This window comes from Suillus discolor, assembly GCF_016758755.1.
Source record: "Suillus discolor strain FC423 chromosome Unknown F5147scaffold_3, whole genome shotgun sequence".
Classification (NCBI taxonomy): domain Eukaryota; kingdom Fungi; phylum Basidiomycota; class Agaricomycetes; order Boletales; family Suillaceae; genus Suillus; species Suillus discolor.
In genome coordinates, this window is record NW_024541250.1 from 888,079 (window position 1) to 912,112 (window position 24,034).

Below are 24,034 nucleotides of genomic sequence, written 5' to 3' on the forward strand. Positions count from 1 at the left end.
CCCGATGGTAGAATTTTGATACTCGCTACCTCTTTAAACTGTAAATTCAAACCTCACCCACCTCATTGCTCAACCTTGACACAAATCTTCATATTGCCATTATATACCCTGAGGGAAGATTAGGACAGATCAAGGACTCTACTTGGCATTGGCGGTGCTAGTGACATCATTCACCGCTTTGCTTCCTCTTCTACTTGACAAGTACACAAGAACGGAATTGCGAACTTTGTTGCTGTCCCACCGATCTCACATTCTGGAGAGCACGGTATATAGTTATCCGTCAGCCGCGGTGAGCGAATGAATCGATGTGGAGGTCAGGCACGGTTTTCTGGAAAGGCGGGCGCAGACAGGCATTGCAAATAGTGGAGTTCAAACACGGAGATGAGCACACGGTGCGCAGACTGCAGACAGCCAAGCGCGGAGCAGTGGAGTGCATGTCATGGTGGAGTTCAGGTGGAGCTCAAAGCTCCGTCCCTTCCTGCAAACTTCTCGACATGAGTTGGAAATACAAAACTAATATTGTCGCTGTGAGATCACCACTAATTAGTCGTGGTCTATCTCGGTCGCCCTGGACAGATCTCGCAAGCGGTATATAAAATGAGATTCGTGGCCAGCCTGACGTACGTCTTTTGAAAGCGGGGACTTTTGATGTATGGATTATGAAGTTGTAGCTTCAGAAATGACGGTAACGGCAGGTGCGGTAGACAACGTGGAGACGGCAGCTTGAGTCTGTGGTTGCGAAGATGACTGGGCGTGAGGTGTGCCATCGAATACTTGTGCGGTATTACTGTTGGGAGGCAGTGAACTGCTTGCAGCAAGTTTTCGGGTTTGGTTGCTGTTACGTGTTCCTCTGTGGTATGAGATGGGGTTCAGACATTGAAGAGAGAAGAAAATGATATACGCGTTTTCCCTTGGCGTACAGGACATTAACTATCCGTGCACCACTTGGTCTGCCAGAGAGAAGGTTTCGAAAGATGCGTGGTCGGGACGGCGTGTGGTGGGCATCGAACCGGGCAGAAAACTGAGAACATGAGGTCAGGAAAAGACTGCGTGGGACCTTGAGGACATACATGCGGTTGGTGGTCAAAAAATCCTGGGGGTACGCGATTGGAGACCTTGAGTGGTTGGACAGGAGTTGTACGTTGTGCGGCAATGCAGTAGTGTTAGTGACCCATGGTGATACCTCTCCATTTTTGTACCAGCCATTACAGTTCTCAACGTTTTAGTACTTTCAGTGACAAAGATAAGAGCCTATACGCTCAAACTGGTCGTAAATATGAACTGATAAAGATTTTGATTGATTCCCGACTCCCACGGTGGTTTTGTCTTGCCGGAATTCTCTACTAAATCGTGGGAAAGTACATCCGTGGGAAACTGGTTTCAGCCATCTTGTTGTTGAAATCTGAATTGTCTGCCTTTTCGTTCCCTTGCATCAGGATGCCCGAAGGTTTGAGTAGTTTACAGGGAAGACAAAACGACATTGAACGCGAGAGACATTCAAAATCGAAAAGCAAGGGGAGTAGTGATGTGTGGGAAGAACGAAGTAAACATTGAAGCGGCAATCGGAAACAGGAAATGGAGAGAGCCGGCGGAGTCGGGAACTGGCGTGTCAGCGGCGCTACGATTGTTTATTATTGACACGGTAGTCCGTTGCAAGGTGATTATCGCACGAACTTCCCAACCTTGTATGTGTCTTGGTCACATCGCAGCCAGTTGCCAGTACCTTTCATCTGCAGAAAACGACACACAGGTCACTGTACCTGTATCGTGGCAGTGGAGGGGCGAACTGATGGGATGGCCGTTGTTGTCGAGGTTCTACAATCGCGCTGTGTTGTCTGCTGATGCGCTTGCGATGATGCGGCTATTACAATGGCATAGAAAATGTTGGTGTGCCCTTCCAGCACTGCGATCTGCATTCAGGTGATAGTCCTCCATGTTCTAATCGAATCATCATCTGACCCGGAGATAAGTGTTTTTCCACCTGTGGTCCGAGCCAGATGATTCACCGAATCATGTGTCCTTTGAGATTGACGACAAGCTCGCCTGTCTTCGTATCCCAGATTTTGACTGGTGACTCGGAGAGAGGCGAGGCTCGTTCGTTGTGTCCAGCGGCGCAAACATGGTCATGTCTGGTGAGTAGACCACTGACACTTCTTTGTGCCCAGTCTCGATTGGACCGTGGACCGTTTCTCTGTTCTCCACGTCCCACTCTTGCAGTCCTATTGAAGGATCCGCTCAAGACTCGTTGACCATCTCGACTCCAGCAGACAGAAATCACGTCTGTATGTCCCATCCATTTCGTGATCACTTTGCTCGTGTCAGTTTCCTAGAACCTCACTTCAGCATCACAACTCCCGCTAATCACTTTTTTCCCACTTGAAGGCAACGTTATCGTCCACAGTCCACTTTCATCGCCACGCCAGTCTCTCTCCTGTCAGTCCCTGTCCCTCCAGTCCTCTCCTATCTGATCCCCGGTCTTCAAGTTCCATACCAGCAGCGAGCCATAGTGGACAAGTCATCATCTGCTGACTGCCTGGCAGATCTATGGCGCCAGTGACCCAATGATAGGCGTGTCCTTCAAATTCCTGGCGGGGCGTTATCTCTCATGTATTCTGCGTCCCAAGATCATCGACTGGAAGAAAACTGGTTCCAACGATGGCTGAAGACATAATCAACTACCGCGCGCAGCTCCGTTTCAGCTTTCATTCAATAAATAAATACATACGAGAAATTGGTTTTAGAAGAGCTCGGTCCACGGATGCAAGCGGACAAGGAGTGTTTGTCAATTCAGAGTTGAGTGTACTGGTAAGTTTTAAATCTGTCATTGTTAATGACTCACGTGCTCATTTCAGAGCCCATGTGTATGCAGTACGATAAAGAACGAATTGATCTTTCTTCCTTCTATTCGTGTTATGAGAGACTAAGGCTGTCCAGCTGAAGGGCCCAAGCTTTGTTTATGATGAGTCGGATACCGTGGACTACACACCTTCACTCTGCTCGACCCCAATTATATGACTTGCTAGAAAAAAACAATCTCACTACCCTGTTAACTGCAACCAACAATGTATAATATTGTCTCCCAATCAATTGCTTCTCAAAAATGTCCGTCATTTCTGGGTCACCCATACTTGCGTAGGACGCCCATTCTCCGAAGTCCTTCATTACATGGAAAACCACTCTCAAATAGTCTGGACCAGGTCTTTAGCCCATACATCGTGATCAGCCACATCGGTGCACAGCACCAAGCGCTCTTGTGCGTTGTGTACCGACTTGAACGATTCATTGAAATTCCCCACTGCATACTGATGCGATGCTTATGTTTGGTCTAATGCAAAACCTCGATGGCTCAATAAAAAATAGTAATGGAGATAAGACATCGACTAGACTATGTACTTGGCAGTTGTCCTCTGAAGGAAAACAAGTTACTTCAAATATCAAACGACAGATATGTACGCATGCAAGAAGACTCGAACTGTCTACACGTTACACGCTGGCCATCACGTAAATTTGATATGCTCACAGCAATAGTGATGCGACTTACCCATACACAGCCTCGACTTCATCAACCCCACCGCCAGAAGCGAAAGGACGATTGTTCTCACGAGGGATGGGACCAAGCTCAGGCTCATCCTCCAAGTCGACAGGATTCTCATCGTCAAGACCAAACGTCATAACAGGGCGAAGTCCCGCTCCTGAACTAGACCGCCTGTTACCTGCCGGGGATTTAGGTAGCGCAGCCATAGTCTTTGGGCTCATGTGCTGAAATAAATCGTGAATGAGGTGCAACTCGTGTTGAACATTCAGGCATTGGCTTACCTGCCAATCATTCACGTTCTCATCTGGGATGTCACGATCGTCACGACCGACGTCAAATCTGGAGTCATCGCCCAGATCACCGATTGATACCACGCTTTCGCTGTCGCTAATGTTGTCCGCGATGCTTGTGACCAGCTCTGGGAGCCGCTGCCATGCGTTCCCGCCCGTTGAGATCGTTCCGAATGGCGGGAGGCCAGATTGATCGTCGGACCACCCGAGGTCAGACAAGTATTCCTCATATTCCTCCTCGAACGCAAGATCTTCAGTAGTATACGGCAGGAATATGGATGGATCCGGTGCTTGAGAACGCGGAGGTGGGAAGACATCAGCTTCGACAACGTTCGGAGTACCAATTGGTCGGATGATATTTCCGAGGTCTAGCCCTGGAGGTAGGCCTTCCATGTTGTGAGAAATACTGACGGAACGCCGATGGGCCTGGGATTGTTGACTTGGGATCTGAGGTCCGTATCGTTTGTTGTTGTCTAATGAGTAGGTCGCAGTGAGTATGGTATATAAAAATGCGGGAAAAACGCATACAATACTTGACGAGGTGACGTAGAGCTTGTTCTTGTGCCTGGAAGAACATCGGCATAGGACGCTAACGACGAAACTCGTCACACACCTGAGCGTCGGAGATATCATCAACCTCGGTGCCAGTTAGCCATTCATCGCGCAGATCCGGTCGGCAGTTCAGGTAGATCGACGTGATCACCTTCATATTTGCTAATAAGGGGTAAGTGCAAATGTTTACTACTGTATCATCGCACATACATTGCCGCCACTTCCTCCCACAGAAGGGAACTTGACTCTTGATGAGTTTCAGGACATGGAGTTGAAGCAAAGGATGCGAAACTCGTAGCACGCGTTTCAACACCGCCTGGACAAGTTTGTAAATAGTCGATGACGGCTCAACAGGCGCACTCACAGAGCTCTTGTATTGCACAAGCATCCATATGCGATGTGACCGACTCTTGGACAACTTCTGCATAATTTTGGCAAAATTAATCGTGGAAAAGAAGTTGCGCCATGAGAACTCAGTAAGCATTTCGACTTCTTCCTCGTGATTTTGGCCGTTCGGAAGAATTTTTGTCTGTAGCACAATGTGAGCACCAGCACGAGGTTTCTCATCCTGTGGACGAGGAGCAATTTTCGCGTGATGAATCTGGCAATATCGGAAGAAGCTAAGTTATGTTCAAGATTAGTGTCGATAATCGCGGATTCCGTCTCACTCACTTGTGGTCGGGAGAATCGGCTTTCGATACGACGGATGACGAAACTTCTTGCAGTCCAAACATCTTCAGAATCAGCAGCAAGCAATTGGTATCCAATAGAAGCTGGCCGAGATGATGAAACTTCATCACATCTGTGGTGTACATTAGAGATGTGCTGATACACGTCAAGGGGAAGTACTCACGGGAAGCTTTGAACCATTTCAGCGTCAGCAACAAAATAGCTGAGACAGCTTTAGACGTAATCTCGCGATGCCGGGTCACATCGAGGTCGTCGAGTGTCGGCGGTGGGGCAGGAGGTTGCTCAGAGGCTAAATAAAATTATGATCGATGTGCGAGAACGGACTATAGAGGTACACACGGGATGCAACACCGGGAGGGAACACCGAAGATGTTGACGACTGAGGAGCTTGCTGCTGCCCGGTCCCGGCGGATACAGTTGCCAAAAGGAGTTTCAGCAAAACTAGTACCCATCCTGACAGGACAGGCAATACGGCACTCTAAGCGCAGATGAGTCGATGCTGATATGATGCTGAACGTACTTACATAAATTGTTTCAACCCTCTTCAAGCGCATGAAATCTTCCTTTCTTTCCCTCGCCTTGCGCTCTTGAGCGGGAGAAGTGGCGTCACCTATGGCCACAACGGCTTCCGAAATTTTTGCATCCAGCATTGCAACATCTAGTAATGGTTCCGCAATCTCAAGATCCTGAAATAAAAATTCTCAGCAACAGCCATCCAAATTAGCAATGGGACGGCATACCTCGCTGGTGACTTGGAGTGGTTCGGCTTCACCCTCAGACCCAGGCATACAGTCAAGCCCGCTCTCAGCAGTCATGCACTCTTCTCTCGTCCTCCACATTTGCCAGAGCGAGAGACTTACGTACATATGCCGATTATAGAGCTTGTCTGCCTCATCGATGGCAAACGGTACGAGGCGATCATTGTTAGGACCAAATCTACTCTTGCGTGAGAAGGGAAATAAGAATGGTCGATTTTGATCAGTTTGATATTGTTGTTTCTTGGGCTTGGGAGAAGGAGGTGGGGATGGTGCAGGTGTTGCAGGCTGAGGACCCGGGCGATATCCTGAATTAGGAACATGTGACTGGAAAGGCTGATGATTCAGCGAACTTGGGAGACCGGAGTGCTGCGAGTCTGCGTCATCGTGGTGATAGTGATGGCGGACAGGAATGGGAGAATATGCCTGTGCCAATTTAGAAGTGGAAACGGAGGGCGCGGGTTTGATCGGAGGTATGTCTAGTTGCGTAGGTGGAACTGGAGGCGTGAATGTCGGATATTTCACCGAAGTCTCCTGTCGGAACGTTTCAATGTCAAATGGGGTGCATTTGACGGCAACAACTGTGATACTTGTTGTAAAACGCATTTAATGGATTGAGAAATGACCAACCTTCGTCGGGCACAGACGGAAGGTTGGCAAGTTCCCGTGCTAACTTCTTGACACGTGCAAGCTCCCTAATGCCTCCACAGCACGCGAGAAGTGTCTTCCAAAGCACAAGGAGTAGCTAATTGTATTTCAATTTCGCAACGCGGTTTCAGTTCGGTTGCGGTGTCATACCTTCTTAATGGGGTATCCCTTCGCGCTCTTATCCCTCAATGCGGAGACCACGTTGAATAAGTACACCGGTAGCGGCGGGTCCATGCTCACTAACCGATCGGAATTAGTCTGTGTGACGTCTTCGTGTTGTAACACGCACTTAGTTCATCCGCGAAGTCATCGCGTTCCTTGAAAATTTCGATAAGGTGGTACATCATGCCGAGATACACCGAAATTTCGGTTGTGACCTCTTCTAGAAAGTCAGCTTTTTCAGTAGGTGTGATCTGGAAGTGTGCTGTGTCGGCATCTGAGAGCGAGCTATTATGTGAAGGTCAGATAACCGACCACGTATCGAATAAATGCATACCAAAGTAGATCATGTTTCTGACTCGCGATTTTCATTGATTCGACGATTGTGCTTAACCCATTAGCGCTCCGCACAACCTTGCAGTTCTCGTAGATCCAGTGCAACTGATGCTCTGGAGACGTTGTCTCGGCAAAGGTACCTATGCCAAAAACGTATGAGTATTCGTCGTTTCGTCGTGTATGAGAATGGGACCTTGCAGAACGTAAAAGAGCCGACGAGCATTCGTAAATCGGATCTCTGCGTCCCTGTGCTCAAGGCTTTCGAGGAGTATCTCAACGTGTGCTTTCCGTTGTGCGGGAGTAGTATCGGGGCTCGTCCACTCTATAAATACGAAGGTTATGTGTAATTCTGACGTGTGATGGACGGTGCTGCATACCTCCGGGAAACGAGCCTTTCCATGCTTTTAAGTTTTCCGCGACTTGAGGCATCTCTACGTACGAGTAAAACTCATCGATCTCATTCATGACTGTGTCTTCGTCATCGTATCGAAAGTCATAAAATGATTGCTATATATATGATAATACATGAATACGATAAACGAGGAGTAGAGCCGGAAACATGCCTTTGGCTTTGGTGCGCATGTGACCATTGCCTTGAGCTGTCCTAGTGTTATGGAGTCTAGTCCCAGCTGGGATGAGGCGTTTGCATTGTCTTGTTCCCCAGTAGAGTATGAAGGCGGAGCTGCAAATATCATGCCGCTCATGTTGACGTTGATGGACGTAGTAGTTTACAATGTAACGATAACTTATGTAAAACAACACGACTTGTCACACCAGGTATCACGTGACCTAACTCATCGATAAACGGGTCCGTACAAAAACCCTGACCTTGGCACCTGTCTCTGCCCAGGCCTGCCTGATCTTATCGATGACTGGCACAGGCCCAAGATCAGGGAAACGGGCCGCTGAAGGAACAGGGACCCGCGAGTCCTAAACTGGTTCTTATGACTCGTGAAGGTTCCTGGGGGAATTCACATGAATCACCATCTGGCCAGCGATGATGGTGGCGTTCCAAAATAGGTTGGCTAAGTATATGTGGGGCGTAGTAAGGCGTCCTCATGTCCACGATTTTAGTCACGATTAAGGACCAATAGATGATTCGCTTGACTCATCCACGTTTATAATATTACACCATGATACGAGTAATTAGCCTGAACGTGTCATGACATGCTCGGCAGAGACGCGTACGCAAAATTGTCAGCGAGCTGCGGTCTAACCTATATGGCATGGTTCCATGGAGATGGATGGATGGCATTGCAGCCCAGTAGTCGTAGTTAACGGCTGCTGCGCCCCGCAAGCGGAACCAAATCAAAATCAACTGTGAGAAATTATGACATAATCACTGCATTATAAGAATTTTTGGGTTCCTCCCGTTCTTTCAACCACGATTCTGGCTGTGGATCGACTTCGCAGTCGGTCACATTCTTGCCAATTCACTCACCGTTCTCGTTTCGGCTCATCGTCTGCGACAGCGCCTGCTTCGTTGCGATCGATTCGCTCGAGTATCGGTTTCAGATTCGGTTCAAAGTCGGAGACCCTCTCGGCGGTACAAGGTAAGTACTTACTGTGGTGCGACCCTCTGATATTTTATCATCGATAGCTCATCCAAATTTCAGAGCATATAAAAAGGCACGCCTTTGCTGCGCGTTTGCCACTCATCGCCTTCCATCTTTCTTCCTTCTGCTCTTGGATCTGCTTACGACTCATCTTACGATTTTCGCTTCCACTTCGATCCTTCGCGAGGCCTATCCACCACTAGATATCAGAGTCGTTTCCTGCTGCGCTTTACAGTGCATCGGACGCTCTCCTCTCTGTCCTTCTTCTTTTGCAGATGCCAGTCCCCGTCCCTACCCGACAACCGGCGCATCCAGTTCATAAGTACTCCAAAACTGAAGACGCTTCAAAGTCTCACTCTTCCGTTTTCCATAATCTGAAGCACACCCTACCTGTCTCCCCGACGGGCCCGCCGCCGTCTTTTGGCAGCCGTGATCAATGGATCAATTCCCTGCCTTCTTGGAGGAGGACCAAAACTCGCCGCATTTGGGAGGACGACGCGCGTTCCACTTCTGAAGAACGGAGAGAACGGGATTTTTACCAAGGGTTGACTAGTACGGCCGACGTGCAAGTCAGTAAAGGAAATCATGCGGAGGCATGTCTTCCGCCCCTGAACGCCTTCCCTCAAAAATGTGCCTTGAACACTTCCCCAAGTGATGTTGACCAGCCAATGCATGCTGAGCGCAGGACCTCTGCATACGCCTCCGTCTGGGGTACTGAGAGCTATGACAGTCCGGATAATTCCTCTACACATGACTACGTATGGCCTCGGTTCGCACCTGTATTGGAGGACGACTCTGACGATATGATGAATGGCGACTTCGGTTCTAGTCCCATCGGTCCTATGACTCCTTTCACAGAGTACGTGGACCGTGTAATCGCCACATCTGCCGGAACAACGGTATCCGACCAAATCCCGCTCAGACAAGATAATTCATATCAATATGGACTCCATTCCTATAATATGGTGGATTATCAGTACACAGACCAGATCAAACAAGAGTCGGTCGCTTCGGTTGATTCGCCGCCATCTGCGTCAATGAAGTACAAGATGTTCGCGGAGCCAATGGCGGACTGGATCGTTTCATATGTCTGGAAAGTTTGTAAGAATTCAATTGTTCTTCCGCCTGCAGTTTCGCGCTACACGTAAGATAAAATTTTCCAGCTTAAATGTCTTCTCAATGTTGACGTAACTTCTACAGTCCTGCGATGAGTGGGCAGCAGCCTGCCCCCACAGCTCCAATGCATTTGTCGGCCTCAGTTCACTCTCTTCTGATGTCGACACTTCTACAACCATCTGCTGTGTTACTCGCCATGTGGTACATCGCTCGATTACCAGTATACTTTAGCGGGGTCACTTCAGGGTTAGGGGTAAAAGAACGAAAATTCAGTGCTGAATTGCTTGATACAACCGGCGGAATTGACGGGAAAACGTTGGAGGCCAATGCCACATTCCGACTCATTGTGCTTGGATTCATGCTGGCAAACAAGTGGCTTGATGATCATACCTTCTCTAACAAGACATGGTAAGTACTACGTTGAAGGTCCGTGTCCGGTCGAAATGACCAATTCCTCCCCTTTAGGCACACCATATGCAAACTTCCTGTCCACTCGCTAAATAAGCTCGAGTCGCTCGCCCTGGATATTCTTTCTCATGACCTGACAATATCACCTGCTGCTTGGCGTCAGTGGCTGGGTCATATGTTTTCGTATCATGTCTCGCTCTCGCCTCCTCCATACGCCCAGCCGATTTCCCGCCCCTCCTCAAATCCTCAATCAATCGTTCGGAAAGTCATTGAAGAGATCATGGAAGCGCCTCTTGCGCATCCCAGTTCGGAGCCCGTCTTCATCAGCTTCGAGCAGAGGAGCAAGACAGAGCTCAATAGGGCAGAAACGTGCACCGAAGCTTCGCAGGAAGCCTATGACATCGATCTCGATGAGGATGGGCCGCTTCGGGAAGAGTATTTGCCAAAGCGACGCGTGAGCAATGGCAGTGCTGCAAGCCGACACAGTTCACAACAGGCTTCAAGGGTTGAGGTCGAGCGGAGGGAGCTTCGCGACTCCGCGACCGGCCAAAATTGGAACGCACTTCCTCCTCCGTCCAAATGGAGTCCGGCAGCTGACGAGCCCATCCACCGCGGTAGCGACCGTCCTGCGTTATACATGCCGGTGCAGCCACCAGCGGTGTGCTGGGCGCCTGCAATCACTTACGTGCCTGTTAAAGTTGCTCCGGATTATTCTAGCGTCCCGTATTCCAAACTAGCAGCTCCTTCGAACGATTACTGTTACTCACAGTCTGTCATCGCTCAACAGCCCTCGCAGCCACGTTGTAACGCTGATTCATTTTCCCCGCCTAATTCTGGCTACTCGTATCCGATTGGCTTTGACTACCAGTGCGGTCACGTTCGCATGTCATTCGATGGAGCAGGTTACCCCTCTCAACCAATGACAAATTCTAATTGGCTGTCAACTGAGGCATATGCATTCCCTGCACCTCGAGTCCTTTTTGGCCCCCATCCGTCTATCAATTACCAGTCGTCCTGGGTTCGTGCTTGAAGATATGTTTCTGGACCAGATGCTCGCGTGCGCATCTTAGATCTCAATTTCTCATGTTTTCCGGCTCTTAACACTACTGCAATCGATCCGACGGCACCGCTTACGTGCCGCTCCATAATTCCGCTCCCTCTGTCCATCCTTTCGCGGTTGTCAATACTGGATTTCTTTCTCTTTGTCGCCGGCACTGTCTATACAAACACGATCCCCACTATTTCAAGACATATCCATCCTGTCTCGGGGACAATCGCCTGTTCAATCTTCTTGATCTTCATCATTTCGATCGCGTATATTCTTATTTATATGCGCGTCTGCACTTGCTCTTTTCGCCAGCTGAAGTTGGTGTGAAGACGATGATCTCCTCGGACTATATGTGCCATACCGCGTTCATCGATTGAACATTTGCGGGTTCGCTGTTTCATCGTTGATGTATTCACTTATCATTTCGGTATCCTCATGCTCCTCAACTAATAACCTTTCACGACTTTATTTTTTCCTGCCGTCGGCTTTGGTGTTTCTTTTTGCTACGTTTTTCTCACTCAGTACGCATAACGAAATCACTCAAAAACATGCAGAAAATTATTAACACTACAAAAACATTTGCTAGTCTCTTATTCCCCATCCTTCCGCCTTCGCTGCTATGGTAGCTCCCTTTCCTCCTGTCTTATCATCCGTTACCCCTTTGGTGGTTAGTTTAGCTTTTAGCTTTTCTTTTTCACCTTCAGCTCGTTTTCGTAGGTAAGAAATTATGCGCCTCCTTTTTCTGGCATTCGATAGTCAAGCGTAAAGCCTATACACCGTACGTACTGGTCCTCGCACGTACGACTTGGTTTAATGAATGCTACTCTCCCGTATGTTTCCCATGAGTGTCAAACATGTTTGACGTCCAGAGGATGGCTTCATTCAGATGCAATTATACAGTACTTGATTGTCTACGTAGTACATGAGACTTCTTCGCTTGCTTTCAAATCTTTATCAGGATAAAAGGCACCTGTAAATGTTATCAGCGATAGAACATTCAGATATATGGCTCTCATTGCATACCTCAACATCCTCCATCTCCTCATCCATGAGCATGACTTCAACCAACAGGTGCTTGGCGTGCGGGGGGACAGGCTTCTTGCTGACGTGCTCTACCAGCCTAGTGAATTTCATAGGCATCCTCTCAGCGCTCTAAATGATTCACATGAGCAGTTGCCATGGATTGATCACACCCGTTACGAACCTTCTTCTTGTCGGTGAACGAACTCCAGAGCATGCTCACGCCCTGACTAACCATGCTGACATCTAAGTTGTGGTTAGTCTTAAACCAAGTGATGAACTCCTTGAGCGTTGGGTCATTCTTGAATTCCAACCGGTCCCAAAGGGTCCACTCAGTATTTTGGAATTTGTTCTTTGCGACAGCGATGGGCTCTGAAAACCCGAAGAAAGGCAAAGCAAGGTTGATAAAACCGTTCTTGAAGTCGTCTATCTGATTCTTTCCATCTATGATCTATAAAGCGCACGTGTCAGCGCACTCTTCCGGTAAGGATAGGAAACATCTTGCCTTGTAAAGTTCAAGACACACCAAACCGACGACGAGCGCGGTAGTAGTAGCGATGGCGGGAATGATTTTGCCTGCTATCTGCTTTGTGGTATGACGATCGGCGACGGTAATGTTGTAGTTCATCGCACGAAGGTTTGACGCAGCGGTGATGAGATCGATATGATGGTTAGTATCGTCGTCCTTCTCAAACTCGACAGGAGTGAGACGGTAGCCAGCAAGTGACGATGGAGGAGGCAGCATCTTGACCAAGTCGGAGACGTTGTCAGGATCTGAAAGGAATTACGCCCTGCAGGTGACAGTCTTAAAATGAGCGAACGTACCAGAAGACGACTGATTGGCGGGATCGCTTTCGGTAATCTGGATCTTCACTCCGCTCCTTGGAGAGAACTCGGGAACGATCACAGAGTCTGCAACCCTCTTGAAGACTGCAGGATCGGTCTCTCCTCGGAGGCCGTAATTATAGGCATGAAGATTTGCTGCAGCAATGATAAAAGAAAGATGTGTGGGCTAAGGAAAAAAATCAGTACTAAAGGTCTAGCAACACGCTGGGTGACATACATCTGAAGAGTCGAACACAAGTGGGTCTGGTGCCCTCTTCGGCCCACTCCAGAACGGCTGGCCCGTGCTGGTAACATGATCCTTTGGAAGACTGTGGAGAAGCTGACGGATAGCGTTGTTAAACTTCTCCTCGAACTGCAGACGAGCCCAGATAATACACTCCTCGAAAGTTAAAGGCTTGTTGGTAACCAGATATGAAACAATCTGGGAGATGTGGTCATGTGATTGGCCTGAGTATTTGAGGGAGTTCTCGAGGTAGTTAGGCTCCGAAAGATATTGATTGACAGATTCCACAGGCTTAACAAACATTGCGTCGAACTCTTGCCGAGCCCACTGAATTGTTATCAGACCCTGCTAGTCAAGAAAAAAAATAAAGAGCGCACCTCAATCGTGTGTGTAATGGCATTCGGGAAGTTTTTGACTGTGCACGACAATGTCTGCTTCTCTGGGGGATCTTGCGAAGACGAGTACGACTCGGTGAGATGGGGAATCACAACTTGGGTATTGCCTTTTGTGCCCATGGTACCAGATTCTAGGAGTGGTTTTTCATACAAAATGCAACGCTGATCCATGTATACACCTACAACAAGTGTTGTCAGATGAAATTCACAGAGAAAAAGAGGAAGCCTTACGTGCAGCAACGTTATCCAATGCATTTGTAACACCGTCGATCCCCGAAAAAAAGTCGTCATCGAAGACATCTTTGAAAAAATTCAAAATGGGGACAATACAAAGGGTGATAAGTGACTGACTTTCTGTCGCCTGACCAACAGGATCTTGTCTACAGAGAATATGGCCCTTGAGAGCTGGATTCATGTCTGCAACTGCTGCCGCTGCGACTTCAGACTTAAATTTCCCGAGATCTTTGGCACGAAAGAGGAATTGCCGATTCAGGTTACTCTTCTCGATGGTGTCTAGGTCGGTGACATGAATCGTAGCGTCGGGCCCGGTAGCGAGACCCATCATGCTCCAGTTCTTCAACATTTCACACCCGATTGCTCCTGCACCGACGAGGAACTGACGGTGATTGGCAAGCTTATCCTGGAAGGACTTGCCAAACACTGCAATTTGTCCATCATACCGGCTACCAAGGGGTTGGCAATCTTGTTCAGTCGGCAGTGTGGTTGGCAACGACTCCAAAGAATCGAAATACAAGTGCTGGAGCATAGGATGGAACTTCGCAGAGCATGCTTTCAGCACTTCTTGTGCCACGAAACCACCAATTACAGCTGCGACGGGCGGTAAATCTCCGGTTGCTTGGTATGCCAGCTCTGTGATAATCTTCTCATCAGCATCTGCATCTAATTTCTTCGCCAAAGCCACCAGAGAAGCAGCATCTTCTGCGTTTCGGGGCCGAGGTAGACACTGGTGTCGTGCCTTGAATTGTGATAAAGCCTGGAACCCCGCATGGAGAGTAGCAGGCCTATCAAACTTGGCGAAGTCTGTCATGAAGAACTCTGGAGCTGCAAGCGACTCTCGCAAGGATTTCTGAAGAGAAAGTGAATTACAATTTAATGAAACTGGAGTATGACTTACAAACTGGAGGATTTTGGGCATTTTCACCTGGGTAAAGATCCCACCTCGAACATACTCTCCTAGGTCGGAAGTGTCACCGATGGTGAAAGTATATGGACCCTTCACTGTGACTTTGCGAGGATTACAACCATTCAGTTCAGTCATGCCCTGCACTTCAGTGAACGTGACAAAATCGCCATCTTCAAGACCGTGTCTTGATTCATCGAGGCATGTTACCAGCCCTTCCTTGTCCTGTTTAATGATAGTATAGATAGGATGTTGGAGTTATAGTTTATAAGACTTACTTTTTCCACTGACACAATCATTCCGGTAAGAGCTTGCTCGCCTGTAGGATCCACACAAGTAAATTTTGGACCAAAGTCATTAAAGACGGAGCTGATCACGATCAATAGCATATAAAAGGGAGTCGTAGCTATCACGTACCCAAAAAGACCACGGGTCTCCGCTGAGATAAAGTGAACACCATTCTGATGTGTCCAGTCGTTGATCTCAACTTGTTTCTCGTAAGAGACGCCACATAAGACAACGGCCTAGAGAAAATCGACATCACAATATGGCTGATAGTGCATGAACTTACTTGGAAAGGTCGTATTAAATCAACTGAGATTTCCTGTCCTGCATTTCCTCCAAGGTTCCGGACGGGGACGTAAGCATTCAGTTCGGCTAAACGAGGTAGGGTGGATGCTGCGCGCGGCTTTCCGATATCGTTTTCACGAAGGAAGTACTGTAGAAAATAATTCAATAATAGGTCTTGAGGCAGTGTGATGCCTAAGCACGCACTTGTGAGCTGAGATCCTGCATGGTGACCGGTTCTGGGTCATACAGCGTCACGGACTTGACGCCCGCCAGACAAACGTTCTTTGCTATGGAAGATATGAGAATTAAAGGAACTATGCTTGTTGGTAAAAGGGTTACCAATCTCAGCTCCGAGGCCTTGCAACCCGACGATCAGTACATTGGAGGCAGCCATCTTCTTCATCGCTGCGCACATCACTCAGCAAACATGGGATTGTTATTGTTATTTACAACACAACTTACCCTCATGCCCTAAAACATAGCTGCAAAATAACGTAGGATTGAAGGTGAGTGATACGAGCCGCACAGGATGACAGCAACACCTACAGTTGACGAGAGTACAAGCCTTCATCAATCGCGGCTTCGTCGACATCCATCTTTGCTGCTAGATTGCTTGCATCCGCCATGATTAATATGTGCGTATGAAAGTAGGTGGTTGTAGTGGTGAAAGATAAGATCGCGGTGTAGCTGAATAGTAATGATATAGTCGCGGTTATGCTTTCTAATGACTAAGCACAGCTAGACCAATTTTGGGACACTGTTGGTGAGAGCGCCGCAGTGACTCGTGAGCAGACCAACTACATTGAGTGGGGACATGTACTGGAGTACAGGCCTGGAGAACTACGTCTAAATATTATGCTGTAAGTACACCTTGGCACCTGTCCACAGCTCTTCTTCAAGTTGTATCATAGCCCCTGTCTCGCTCAAGGCTGCCAGTGGTGGCACCCTTAAAATTCTAGCACCCCCCAGTGAGCACGCCGATCTATACATATATACTAGGCTCTTCCTTAACACACTCGAAGTGCGGCACCGACTGGTGGCAGCAAGTATTGTTGCTGCTGCTATCGACTCCCACTGGTCATTACCCCATGCCCTCTGCCCTTCAATCGCCTGCAAGATGCACCCTCTTCTCCTCCGCACCCTCTTCACCTATATATCTGCACCGAATTCCACCTCCATTATGTGGTGACACTAGTGTCATCTCTTCTTGCTTCGATATTCAAACCCAAAGACTACGCTCATGTCGTGCGCAACATTCTCAAGGGGCACTCGGTATGTTATGAACCTATTTATGGCGGAATGTCTTGGTCTGCTCCGGCGTCATACACAATTTTTGAAGGCTATATGATTCAGTACTGCTCGAGGCACCTCAAAAACATCGGCATTGATGGCATAAATCAAACATAAACGATGCATCGACTGTTCACAATCAAACAATTGCAAAATATGATGCTTTCAAATCAGCGAGGAGCCCTTCAGCTCTCCAGAGCCATTCTGCGCAAGATGGGAAAAAATAATCACGCCTTGAAACCACTGAACTCGTCGACGTCAGTATTGTCTGACATTCCGCACTGCCAGTATTTTGGTCAGATGATAAAGGTATATTTGTTTGGAAAAACCCTTACGACCACCCAGCGGGAAAAGTACCGATGAAAGGGCCAGGGTGAACGATCCAAAGGGGGTTGGTCGACGCCAAAAAACCTGCCTGTGCACGATTTCCACCGGTCTGTACTTGATGCAAATCACTTGAGCACGTTCTAATTTGCAGCACCAGCATAAAAAAATATGCCTGAGTACCTGCAAGAAGACTCAAAATTAAGCATCTCGACTGTGTAACATTTAAACGAATCTGGTGGTTGAAGAGTGGTACTGGTTAGAGAAGGTCTTGATCCAAGACACTATAGCACTGGGGGCCACTTGGATTATCTGTGCCACATCACTTTCATCAGCCAGGACCACTAAAATATTGCCTGGACTCACATTCAATGACAAGCGTCCCAGAGAGTGTGATGCCGTCGGCAGACTGCACGCCACCATGCTTCACAAATACGAGGCTTACGTGGCACCAGTGGATGAGTCTGTGTGTGTGTGGGGGGGGGGGGCAAAGTGATGACCACTGCGGATAAGACCAACATTGGTTGTACCAGCGTATTTCGAACTGACATCGGGATTTATGTATACTGTCTACATGTCAGAGAATTTCATCTAAGTTTGGCTAGCGACTCACTGATTCCTTCAGTGACTCTGATGTAGGCAAACGCGACGCCCTCAGGAAACGTCGATGTCCAGAGGATCTGAGCGTTTAGTGATAATAAGCTCAGCAAGAGCTGCCATAATACAGAAGAAGAGTGTTGCCGACTTCATGGTGTGATGATTGGGTAGGAATTAGGTTAACATTGACCTGGTATTATATCGGTCGAAGAGTGTCAGTAAGTGCGCATGTACATCACCAGGAATCACCTTCCTGAAAATTTCAACTTTGAATCGTTTGTCGATGATACCAAGAGAGTGAATCAATATGAGATCCACCAAGTTCTGCTTTGAAGGAAGGCCTTGATGGCGAAAATGACTGAACAGATTATAGCATACGCGTCACCAGGAGTCACCTCTCCCAGACATTGTCCCAATTTTGAATCTTTTGATACTAAGAATCCATACGAGGCCCACAAACTGCTCCGCTATGTAGCGTTGGGCCCGCTACAATTACAGTACGACAAGGCTCGTCGACGCTTTCCAAAGGCAAGTATAGACCCTTTGGAAGTGCTGTCACAAAACGAATGACACTTTTGGTTAGAGATCAAGAAAATGCTAAGGAAATGGCGACTCGATCAATTGTGACGGTGGTATCCCATCTCACTCCATAATCCACGTGAATCGCAACGACAAGTGTCCAAGCCGGTCGTCGATGGGAAATATATGCATGCACCGCACCTAGCCTGATTCAATCAAACTGAAGCCACTGCAAGTAGTGCCGTTGCGTTTTCGCGAGCTTTCCGAGGATTCGTTGGGCCGGTGACCCAACAACTTGAATTTCCCGACGGTGGTATCAGAAGCATCTGTTCCTTCGTCGCGTAGTGGCGGCGTGATGGTCTGCCGAGGAAAGACCAGGATTTTACGAACAATTATCAGTCTGTCAAAGTGCAGCTCTGAAGTGAAGCGCCAGACCGGGAGTTGTGGCCTTTTCGTTGTACAGCCGCACGACAGTGGCTCAAGCAAAGACCGTCGAGAAAACTGCTACCGTTGCAAATTGATATCAATCAAAGGGTGCATACCCAGTAGAACATATGCGCAGCAACACAAAGTTGGTACTTACTACTAACCAGAGGGAGTGAATCGCTGGCCAACTTCAAGCTCCAAGCTCCGCACGTTGCTTACTAAGATGGTCTTGCCCGTCGGACGCTTGTCCGACGGTCTTAGGTTATAGGGAAGACTGACTCAGCGGGTATAACAAGAAACGACAACGGTATCACAACGAGCTACAGTAACTGTAAATATCCAAGACAGAATGGTCGATCGGCAAAGGTGGAAAGTCAAGGTGTGCGAGAGACGTATAGTACACGCTGAAAACTTGAAGGTAAGAAAACCCTATATCCACTATGGGCTTGCGTTGGCCGAAGCCAGCGCACTGACGCTGTGCTTGACGGAGGCTGCAAATGCTGCTAATGATCTCGTTAAGATCAACCAGAACAGACCATACACGATACAGAAGGCAAAGCATACTGGTGGGATGGGAAAGTAAGGGGAGCATAGAGAGGATATGGATAGGATGGAGCAATGATGACTTTTCACCCAAGAGTGGTCTGGCAAGGGCCATAACGACCTACAGAATGGACCAAATGCGCGCCAATGGCGCTCAAAGGACCTCCAACTGCGGCACCCCACGTCCCTTGGGTAATGAATTCCAGTAAGTCCAACGCTGTTGTAGGCTGCCTCGATTCAGGTGCAAAATTATGACTACCCGGGGCAATACCCATCGTACGAGGGTTCTTATTGACGATGGGGTCTGCCTCGGGACACCAGTCACTGGGGTCCGGGAGACAGGTCGAGGGCTTGACCGGAGTGGGTGCGTGGATCATCAGAGGGTCCTGGCGGGGCGCTGCAGCAATTTTCTTCTTCCGGCCGCGGTACCGAATGAAAGTCGTATTGACATCTGTGGCTTTATTGACAGCGAGCACGTCATCAAGAACGCGAACTATGACGACACTTTTGTCGCTAGAGAGTTGGCTAGAGGAGACGCGGAGCCCAAGCACCCAGCTATGCCATGAAGAACTGGGGATGTACCCCAGATAACCGAGGGATGCCAGCGCGGTCTTTTCAACATTAGTGAGGGTAGAGGAAGGAATTGCGGTTGTCTTGATCCTAGGTAGAGGTTCAGCAGTCGAGTCATTAAATAAGATGATCCCACGCACCATGTCTTACTCGGGAGGCAAGAGTCGTTGACCAGTTTATCGGCCAGTCTTGCAACGACGACAAACGCGGAGAAGAGAAGCTCGTCAAAAGTGGCCGCGCCACAGCAGTGGAGATGGTTGAAGATCGAGACTCCTAGGAAATCATTCCCTTGGCCTATTTCTGCCATGGTAATTTCAGAGATGTACCACAACGCATGAATGGCAACCATCTGAGGGTTGCTGACGGATTCAAGAATGAATCGAATACGAGTGCCAACAATGGAAGTCACGTAATTTCGCCCATCCAATTCCCTGCTCGTTGAATGAATAATCATGTTGAATGCCTCAAAAAATGACTCACGGGTCGGGGAATGTTTGATCTGCGCCGGCTTTGATAGCCAACGAGTACATGAAATGCGCGGAAAGGCTAGAGAACGCAGTTGCAATATCATCAAGGTCCGGGTTTTTGGGCGCGATGACCCGAGGGACAGCGTTGCTACCCGAGCGCTCGAGGGTATCTGAAAAAGCTGTGACTACCCTGCCAACACCATCCGAATTCGACTGGGAGGGAAGACTCTCTGTACCATGTCTCCCTTTGGTGACGCCAGAAAGAGCCTCGGAGACGTAGCTAGGACGAGCAACCGAAGGAAGAGGAACAACATAACCGAGACCGGGAGGGACCATGGGCGCTGAGTTGCTCAGCGCGACATCCTTGGAAAGGGCGCGTAAGCGAGGCGGCAAGCGCGACGGCTGAGACATGTCAGACAGACGATGCTTGAGCGAGTAGGAGGGCCCGCTCCCACAGGAGGCGCGAGCAAAGTTGCCTCGGGCAACTTTCGAGGAACTGGCAGCAGCAAGAAGGAACAATCCAAGCTTTTGTAACTCCGTCTGAGTTGAGCACGCTTTTAGGTCGTGTGGGGGTTCCGCAGCCCCTTGCACGAGGTAGGGGTGATCAACGAAGTAGGAACGTGTTGCCCGTGAATGGGCGAAGGGGTCTTCCGTGCATGTGGTGCTAAGCGCCTGCGGGGCCTCGATCGTGCCCCTGGTGGTCTTCATATTTCCGCTGTCAAAGATCGGTGGCGGAAGGGTACCTGCGTCAGGGAAACAAGCCCATACTGGCTTTTTAAAGTACGGGTTACAGAGAGGTGGACGTTTCAAAGACTGCCTTGAAGCAGGAGTACCTCTGATAGCAGGCATTATGATCAATACAAGCGTGAACAGGGATGCTGATTCAGGGAATACAAACGAACGGTACAAACCCAAGTAAATGCGGGGCGCCTTTTGTATCGCACCCCTCTCCCCGATAGGGCAAACACGGGAGCAGCGTGAATGGCCACAAGTTGTTCAAGCGGTATCGACCTCCGATCACGGTTGTGGCGCTCTCGATGGCACTATGGACAAAGCCAAAGCGAGCGGTGCTCACCGCCGCCACAACGATGTGGCAGTAAAGCTGGGACAATAAAATCACAGGTCCAGGATTTCCATCCGCTCAAAGCGCAGTGACGACGACGACGTTGTCGGGGACAAAGCAGTTGAAGTGGCGAACACCACTTGAAGTTGTGGAACCTTCATTATTTCGTGTTACACAACTTGATCATTTCCAAAAATGGACTGTTGTCAAGAAACACGTTTACAACTTACGCGAAAACATTTGATTGTTGTTATAGGTGTGACCCGAGTTCACAAAGGGCTATCTGTTTCGAACATCTTTTTGGAAACTTGTCCACCGAGGACTAGTTGAGTGGCGAATTCAGAGTCGGCAGAGGAACATAAAAAAATAACATTACATTGAGAAACTGCGGGAACGATACATATGCCACTACATGCTCGAAATTGCCTACTTCCGATAGAACTGTGGCAGTGAATAAGCACTGTATACAGGTACTGATTATGGAAGGACCTACATTACGACGGAAATTGAACCAAAGTGACAGACATCCTCTATCAAAACTACTTCGGAAGCCCCTGTGCCAGCACGTTCAGGATTGGCGCAACAAAGCCAGGACGCGAGGCTGCTCACCGTTTATGTGAAAACTCCCACTCCCGATTGACGATCCTGAAACCAATGTCTTCATATGGAGGTCCAGCGCTGAAATGTAACAACACGGTGTCCTCATTGCCGGCTTCCCTGACGATTTTGTACGTAGGGGCTTTTGATTTGTCGATCAGATCCGGGTAAAAGATGTTGAACTGAAGTATGACGTGAGTCGGAAGTCGGTTGTAGAGTAATCAACACATACTTTATAACCCTGAACGACCTTCGGAGGCGGGTTGTCAACGCTAATTAATGGCGTCAAGAGAAGATCAAGAACAGGAGATGGAGCACGCACTCGTAGTGAGTCTGATTATACTTATTCCATTCGTAGCCAGTATGCACGCGGTTGAAATATCTAGGTTTCCGAGGTCGGTATTTGTCCTCCCAGTTGTATGACGTAGGATTTGCAATGTTCTCCTCAAGGTTAAAGAGTTCCTCCTCTTCGTCGAGTTCTCTCTCTGCCTCGGCCCTGTACAAAGCTTCGGAAGCGAGGTCAGCACCGCTTGCAATCTCTGGAACTTCGACCTCAACCATAGGTTGAGCAGCCTTGGGCACGAAGCGCGAGGCAGCGACCGTACGGCGTTGTTTCAGCTGTCCAACAATAAGCGGGATTTCAACCAACAGCAAAAGCGATGCCTACCAAAGCACGAAGGTCGTCAAGCTCTGTCACTATGTCGATTTGGCGTTCATCTTCCGTTAACTTTGTGATGTCTATCAGTGGCGGACTCATAGACCTATCATAAGGTTCCATGTCCTCCTGCGTGTCTGCTTCTGCTGTGGTCACAGATACAACATAGTTTGCGTCTTTCAGCCCTTGAGCTGCTGATCGAGCAACACCAGCAAGAAGCTCCTCCTGTGCATGTAGAGCCTCGTCACGCTGGCGCTTGCGTAACTGCTCAAGTCGATTGCGAACAACGATTTCATGCAGGCTCTTCAACTTTGCCTATCATGTGAGGGTGAGTTGCAGTATCATAATTTTGTAAAGAAGAAGCATACCTTTGCCTTCCAAACCAGTAGTCTTTTCAGGAGCCCTTCCCAGTAGTCCGTATCAATAGGTTCACCGCTTGCGAGCTTTGCCTGTATTTGTTTTTGAAGCGTTGCAAGATGGTCGTAGCTTTTACCAGATAAAAGTGCAGTGATTTCTGATTCCACAGCGACTGATGCTTCTACCCCCATGCGTTCACTGGCTTTAATTCTGTCGATACGGTCTTTGCAGACCACCATCATATTCTGAGGGACATCATCAGCTAAGGGGAAAACAACAGATGCAACTAACATACCGTCCAAAAGTCGATGTCCACCTCAGAGGTCTCAAGTGAGAGGTAACGCTCAATATCATCATGGAGTTCGTCAATTTGGTCAGGCGAAAGATTCTGTGGGACCAGTTAGTTGCATGACACGACGTTCGAGGTCTAACATACGTACGTCGAAAATGTTATACGGCTCGTCAAGGTCAATCTCGAGCCCGGCATCGTCCTCGATATGATCTTCGTCCAGCGGATGTGCATACTTCAAGTTCAAGGCCAAAAAGTCGATAGCTTTTGCCCTCTTTTCCCTTATGCGAATGGCAGCCCGGCTTCGCTCCTGCTCCAGCTGGAACTCCCCATCCTTCGCTATCCATTCCGACATCTGAGCAGACTCTGCCATTCTTGCCATGCGCGACTCTTCCTCTTCCCGCAGGCGTTGTTCTGCTTCCCGTTCCGCTCTCCGCCTGTTTAACCTCTCAAGCTCCTCCTTAGCATCTTGCCTTCTAATCGCATCCTTATGCTGTGCCTCCGCGAGGGACAGTCCTTGTTTACGGTCTTTCTCATTTTTCTTATGCCAGCGGAACTGCTGCCCGAGGTTTACGTCGTGGAAGGGATTATCGGTTGCGCTGTATACACTAAGTTCAGCAACCTGACGAGCTTCTTCTTCTTCCTTTATGCGCAACTTCTCTGCTTTGCGGGCTCTGCGTTCCTCGGACTTGTCGCGTTTGCGTCTGCTTCAGGTAAATGGGGCATCGACGTGAATGGAAAACAAATACACACTTCTTGTCCTTGCGCTCTTCATCTTTGGCTCTACTGTCACTTCGCTCTCTCTGTCGGCGCGGGTGTTCCTCGTCGTGATCCCTACTCCGACTACGCCGCCGCTTCCTGTATTCGTCTGGTGGGTCCTGTTTAGAAGAGCGCTTGTCGTCTTTGACGCGGTCTCTGTCTCTTTCACGACCATGTGAGCGAGAGCGGTGATGAACCATGCTTGCAAGTTCGACGATAACTCGGGCCAACTTCCTGTCTCCTTCAAGAAAGTTGCTCCAAAGGCTTGGAATAACAGTGTTTGACGTTGT

The 24,034-nt window shown here is 48.7% G+C and overlaps 6 protein-coding genes across 6 annotated transcripts; 1 reads left to right on the forward strand and 5 right to left on the reverse strand.

Moving 5' to 3' along the window:
* Nucleotides 1-3,307: 3,307 nt before the first annotated feature.
* F5147DRAFT_667750 (uncharacterized protein) lies at nt 3,308-7,703 on the reverse strand. The gene is made up of 19 exons (XM_041435289.1): nt 7,529-7,703; nt 7,343-7,472; nt 7,159-7,287; nt 6,967-7,105; nt 6,760-6,917; nt 6,621-6,709; nt 6,453-6,567; nt 5,808-6,403; nt 5,592-5,753; nt 5,407-5,545; nt 5,231-5,356; nt 5,050-5,179; nt 4,742-4,997; nt 4,588-4,693; nt 4,439-4,539; nt 4,354-4,390; nt 3,817-4,298; nt 3,542-3,759; nt 3,308-3,490 (listed from the first exon to the last, which is right to left on the reverse strand). The coding sequence occupies exons 1-19, from the start codon at nt 7,667-7,669 to the stop codon at nt 3,484-3,486; spliced, it is 3,261 nt and encodes a 1,086-aa protein (XP_041299095.1). The 5' UTR covers nt 7,670-7,703; the 3' UTR covers nt 3,308-3,483.
* Nucleotides 7,704-8,672: 969 nt separating this feature from the next.
* F5147DRAFT_194580 (uncharacterized protein) lies at nt 8,673-11,287 on the forward strand. Its single transcript, XM_041428505.1, has 3 exons — nt 8,673-9,665; nt 9,722-10,045; nt 10,103-11,287. Exons 1-3 carry the CDS (start codon nt 8,797-8,799, stop codon nt 11,073-11,075), a joined length of 2,166 nt encoding a protein of 721 aa, XP_041299096.1. The 5' UTR covers nt 8,673-8,796; the 3' UTR covers nt 11,076-11,287.
* Nucleotides 11,288-11,928: 641 nt separating this feature from the next.
* F5147DRAFT_667758 (uncharacterized protein) lies at nt 11,929-15,995 on the reverse strand. The gene is made up of 17 exons (XM_041435290.1): nt 15,835-15,995; nt 15,751-15,770; nt 15,628-15,693; nt 15,493-15,575; nt 15,290-15,436; nt 15,136-15,242; nt 14,997-15,087; nt 14,713-14,943; nt 13,929-14,664; nt 13,809-13,877; nt 13,560-13,756; nt 13,177-13,509; nt 12,939-13,125; nt 12,619-12,887; nt 12,298-12,564; nt 12,117-12,245; nt 11,929-12,063 (listed from the first exon to the last, which is right to left on the reverse strand). The coding sequence occupies exons 1-17, from the start codon at nt 15,912-15,914 to the stop codon at nt 12,037-12,039; spliced, it is 3,039 nt and encodes a 1,012-aa protein (XP_041299097.1). The 5' UTR covers nt 15,915-15,995; the 3' UTR covers nt 11,929-12,036.
* A 649-nt stretch (nt 15,996-16,644) lies between these two features.
* Nucleotides 16,645-17,608, reverse strand: F5147DRAFT_194632 (uncharacterized protein). Its single transcript, XM_041428506.1, has 5 exons — nt 17,516-17,608; nt 17,269-17,468; nt 17,138-17,214; nt 16,914-17,081; nt 16,645-16,859 (listed from the first exon to the last, which is right to left on the reverse strand). The coding sequence occupies exons 2-5, from the start codon at nt 17,323-17,325 to the stop codon at nt 16,718-16,720; spliced, it is 444 nt and encodes a 147-aa protein (XP_041299098.1). The 5' UTR covers nt 17,326-17,468; nt 17,516-17,608; the 3' UTR covers nt 16,645-16,717.
* A 1,442-nt stretch (nt 17,609-19,050) lies between these two features.
* Nucleotides 19,051-21,166, reverse strand: F5147DRAFT_194643 (uncharacterized protein). The gene is made up of 3 exons (XM_041428508.1): nt 20,038-21,166; nt 19,698-19,988; nt 19,051-19,647 (listed from the first exon to the last, which is right to left on the reverse strand). The coding sequence occupies exons 1-3, from the start codon at nt 20,871-20,873 to the stop codon at nt 19,074-19,076; spliced, it is 1,701 nt and encodes a 566-aa protein (XP_041299099.1). The 5' UTR covers nt 20,874-21,166; the 3' UTR covers nt 19,051-19,073.
* F5147DRAFT_194642 (mid region of cactin-domain-containing protein) lies at nt 21,167-24,017 on the reverse strand. The gene is made up of 11 exons (XM_041428507.1): nt 23,739-24,017; nt 23,137-23,689; nt 22,992-23,084; nt 22,708-22,941; nt 22,352-22,654; nt 22,007-22,302; nt 21,917-21,956; nt 21,697-21,866; nt 21,581-21,641; nt 21,464-21,528; nt 21,167-21,409 (listed from the first exon to the last, which is right to left on the reverse strand). The coding sequence occupies exons 1-10, from the start codon at nt 23,942-23,944 to the stop codon at nt 21,514-21,516; spliced, it is 1,971 nt and encodes a 656-aa protein (XP_041299100.1). The 5' UTR covers nt 23,945-24,017; the 3' UTR covers nt 21,167-21,409; nt 21,464-21,513.
* Nucleotides 24,018-24,034: the final 17 nt, after the last annotated feature.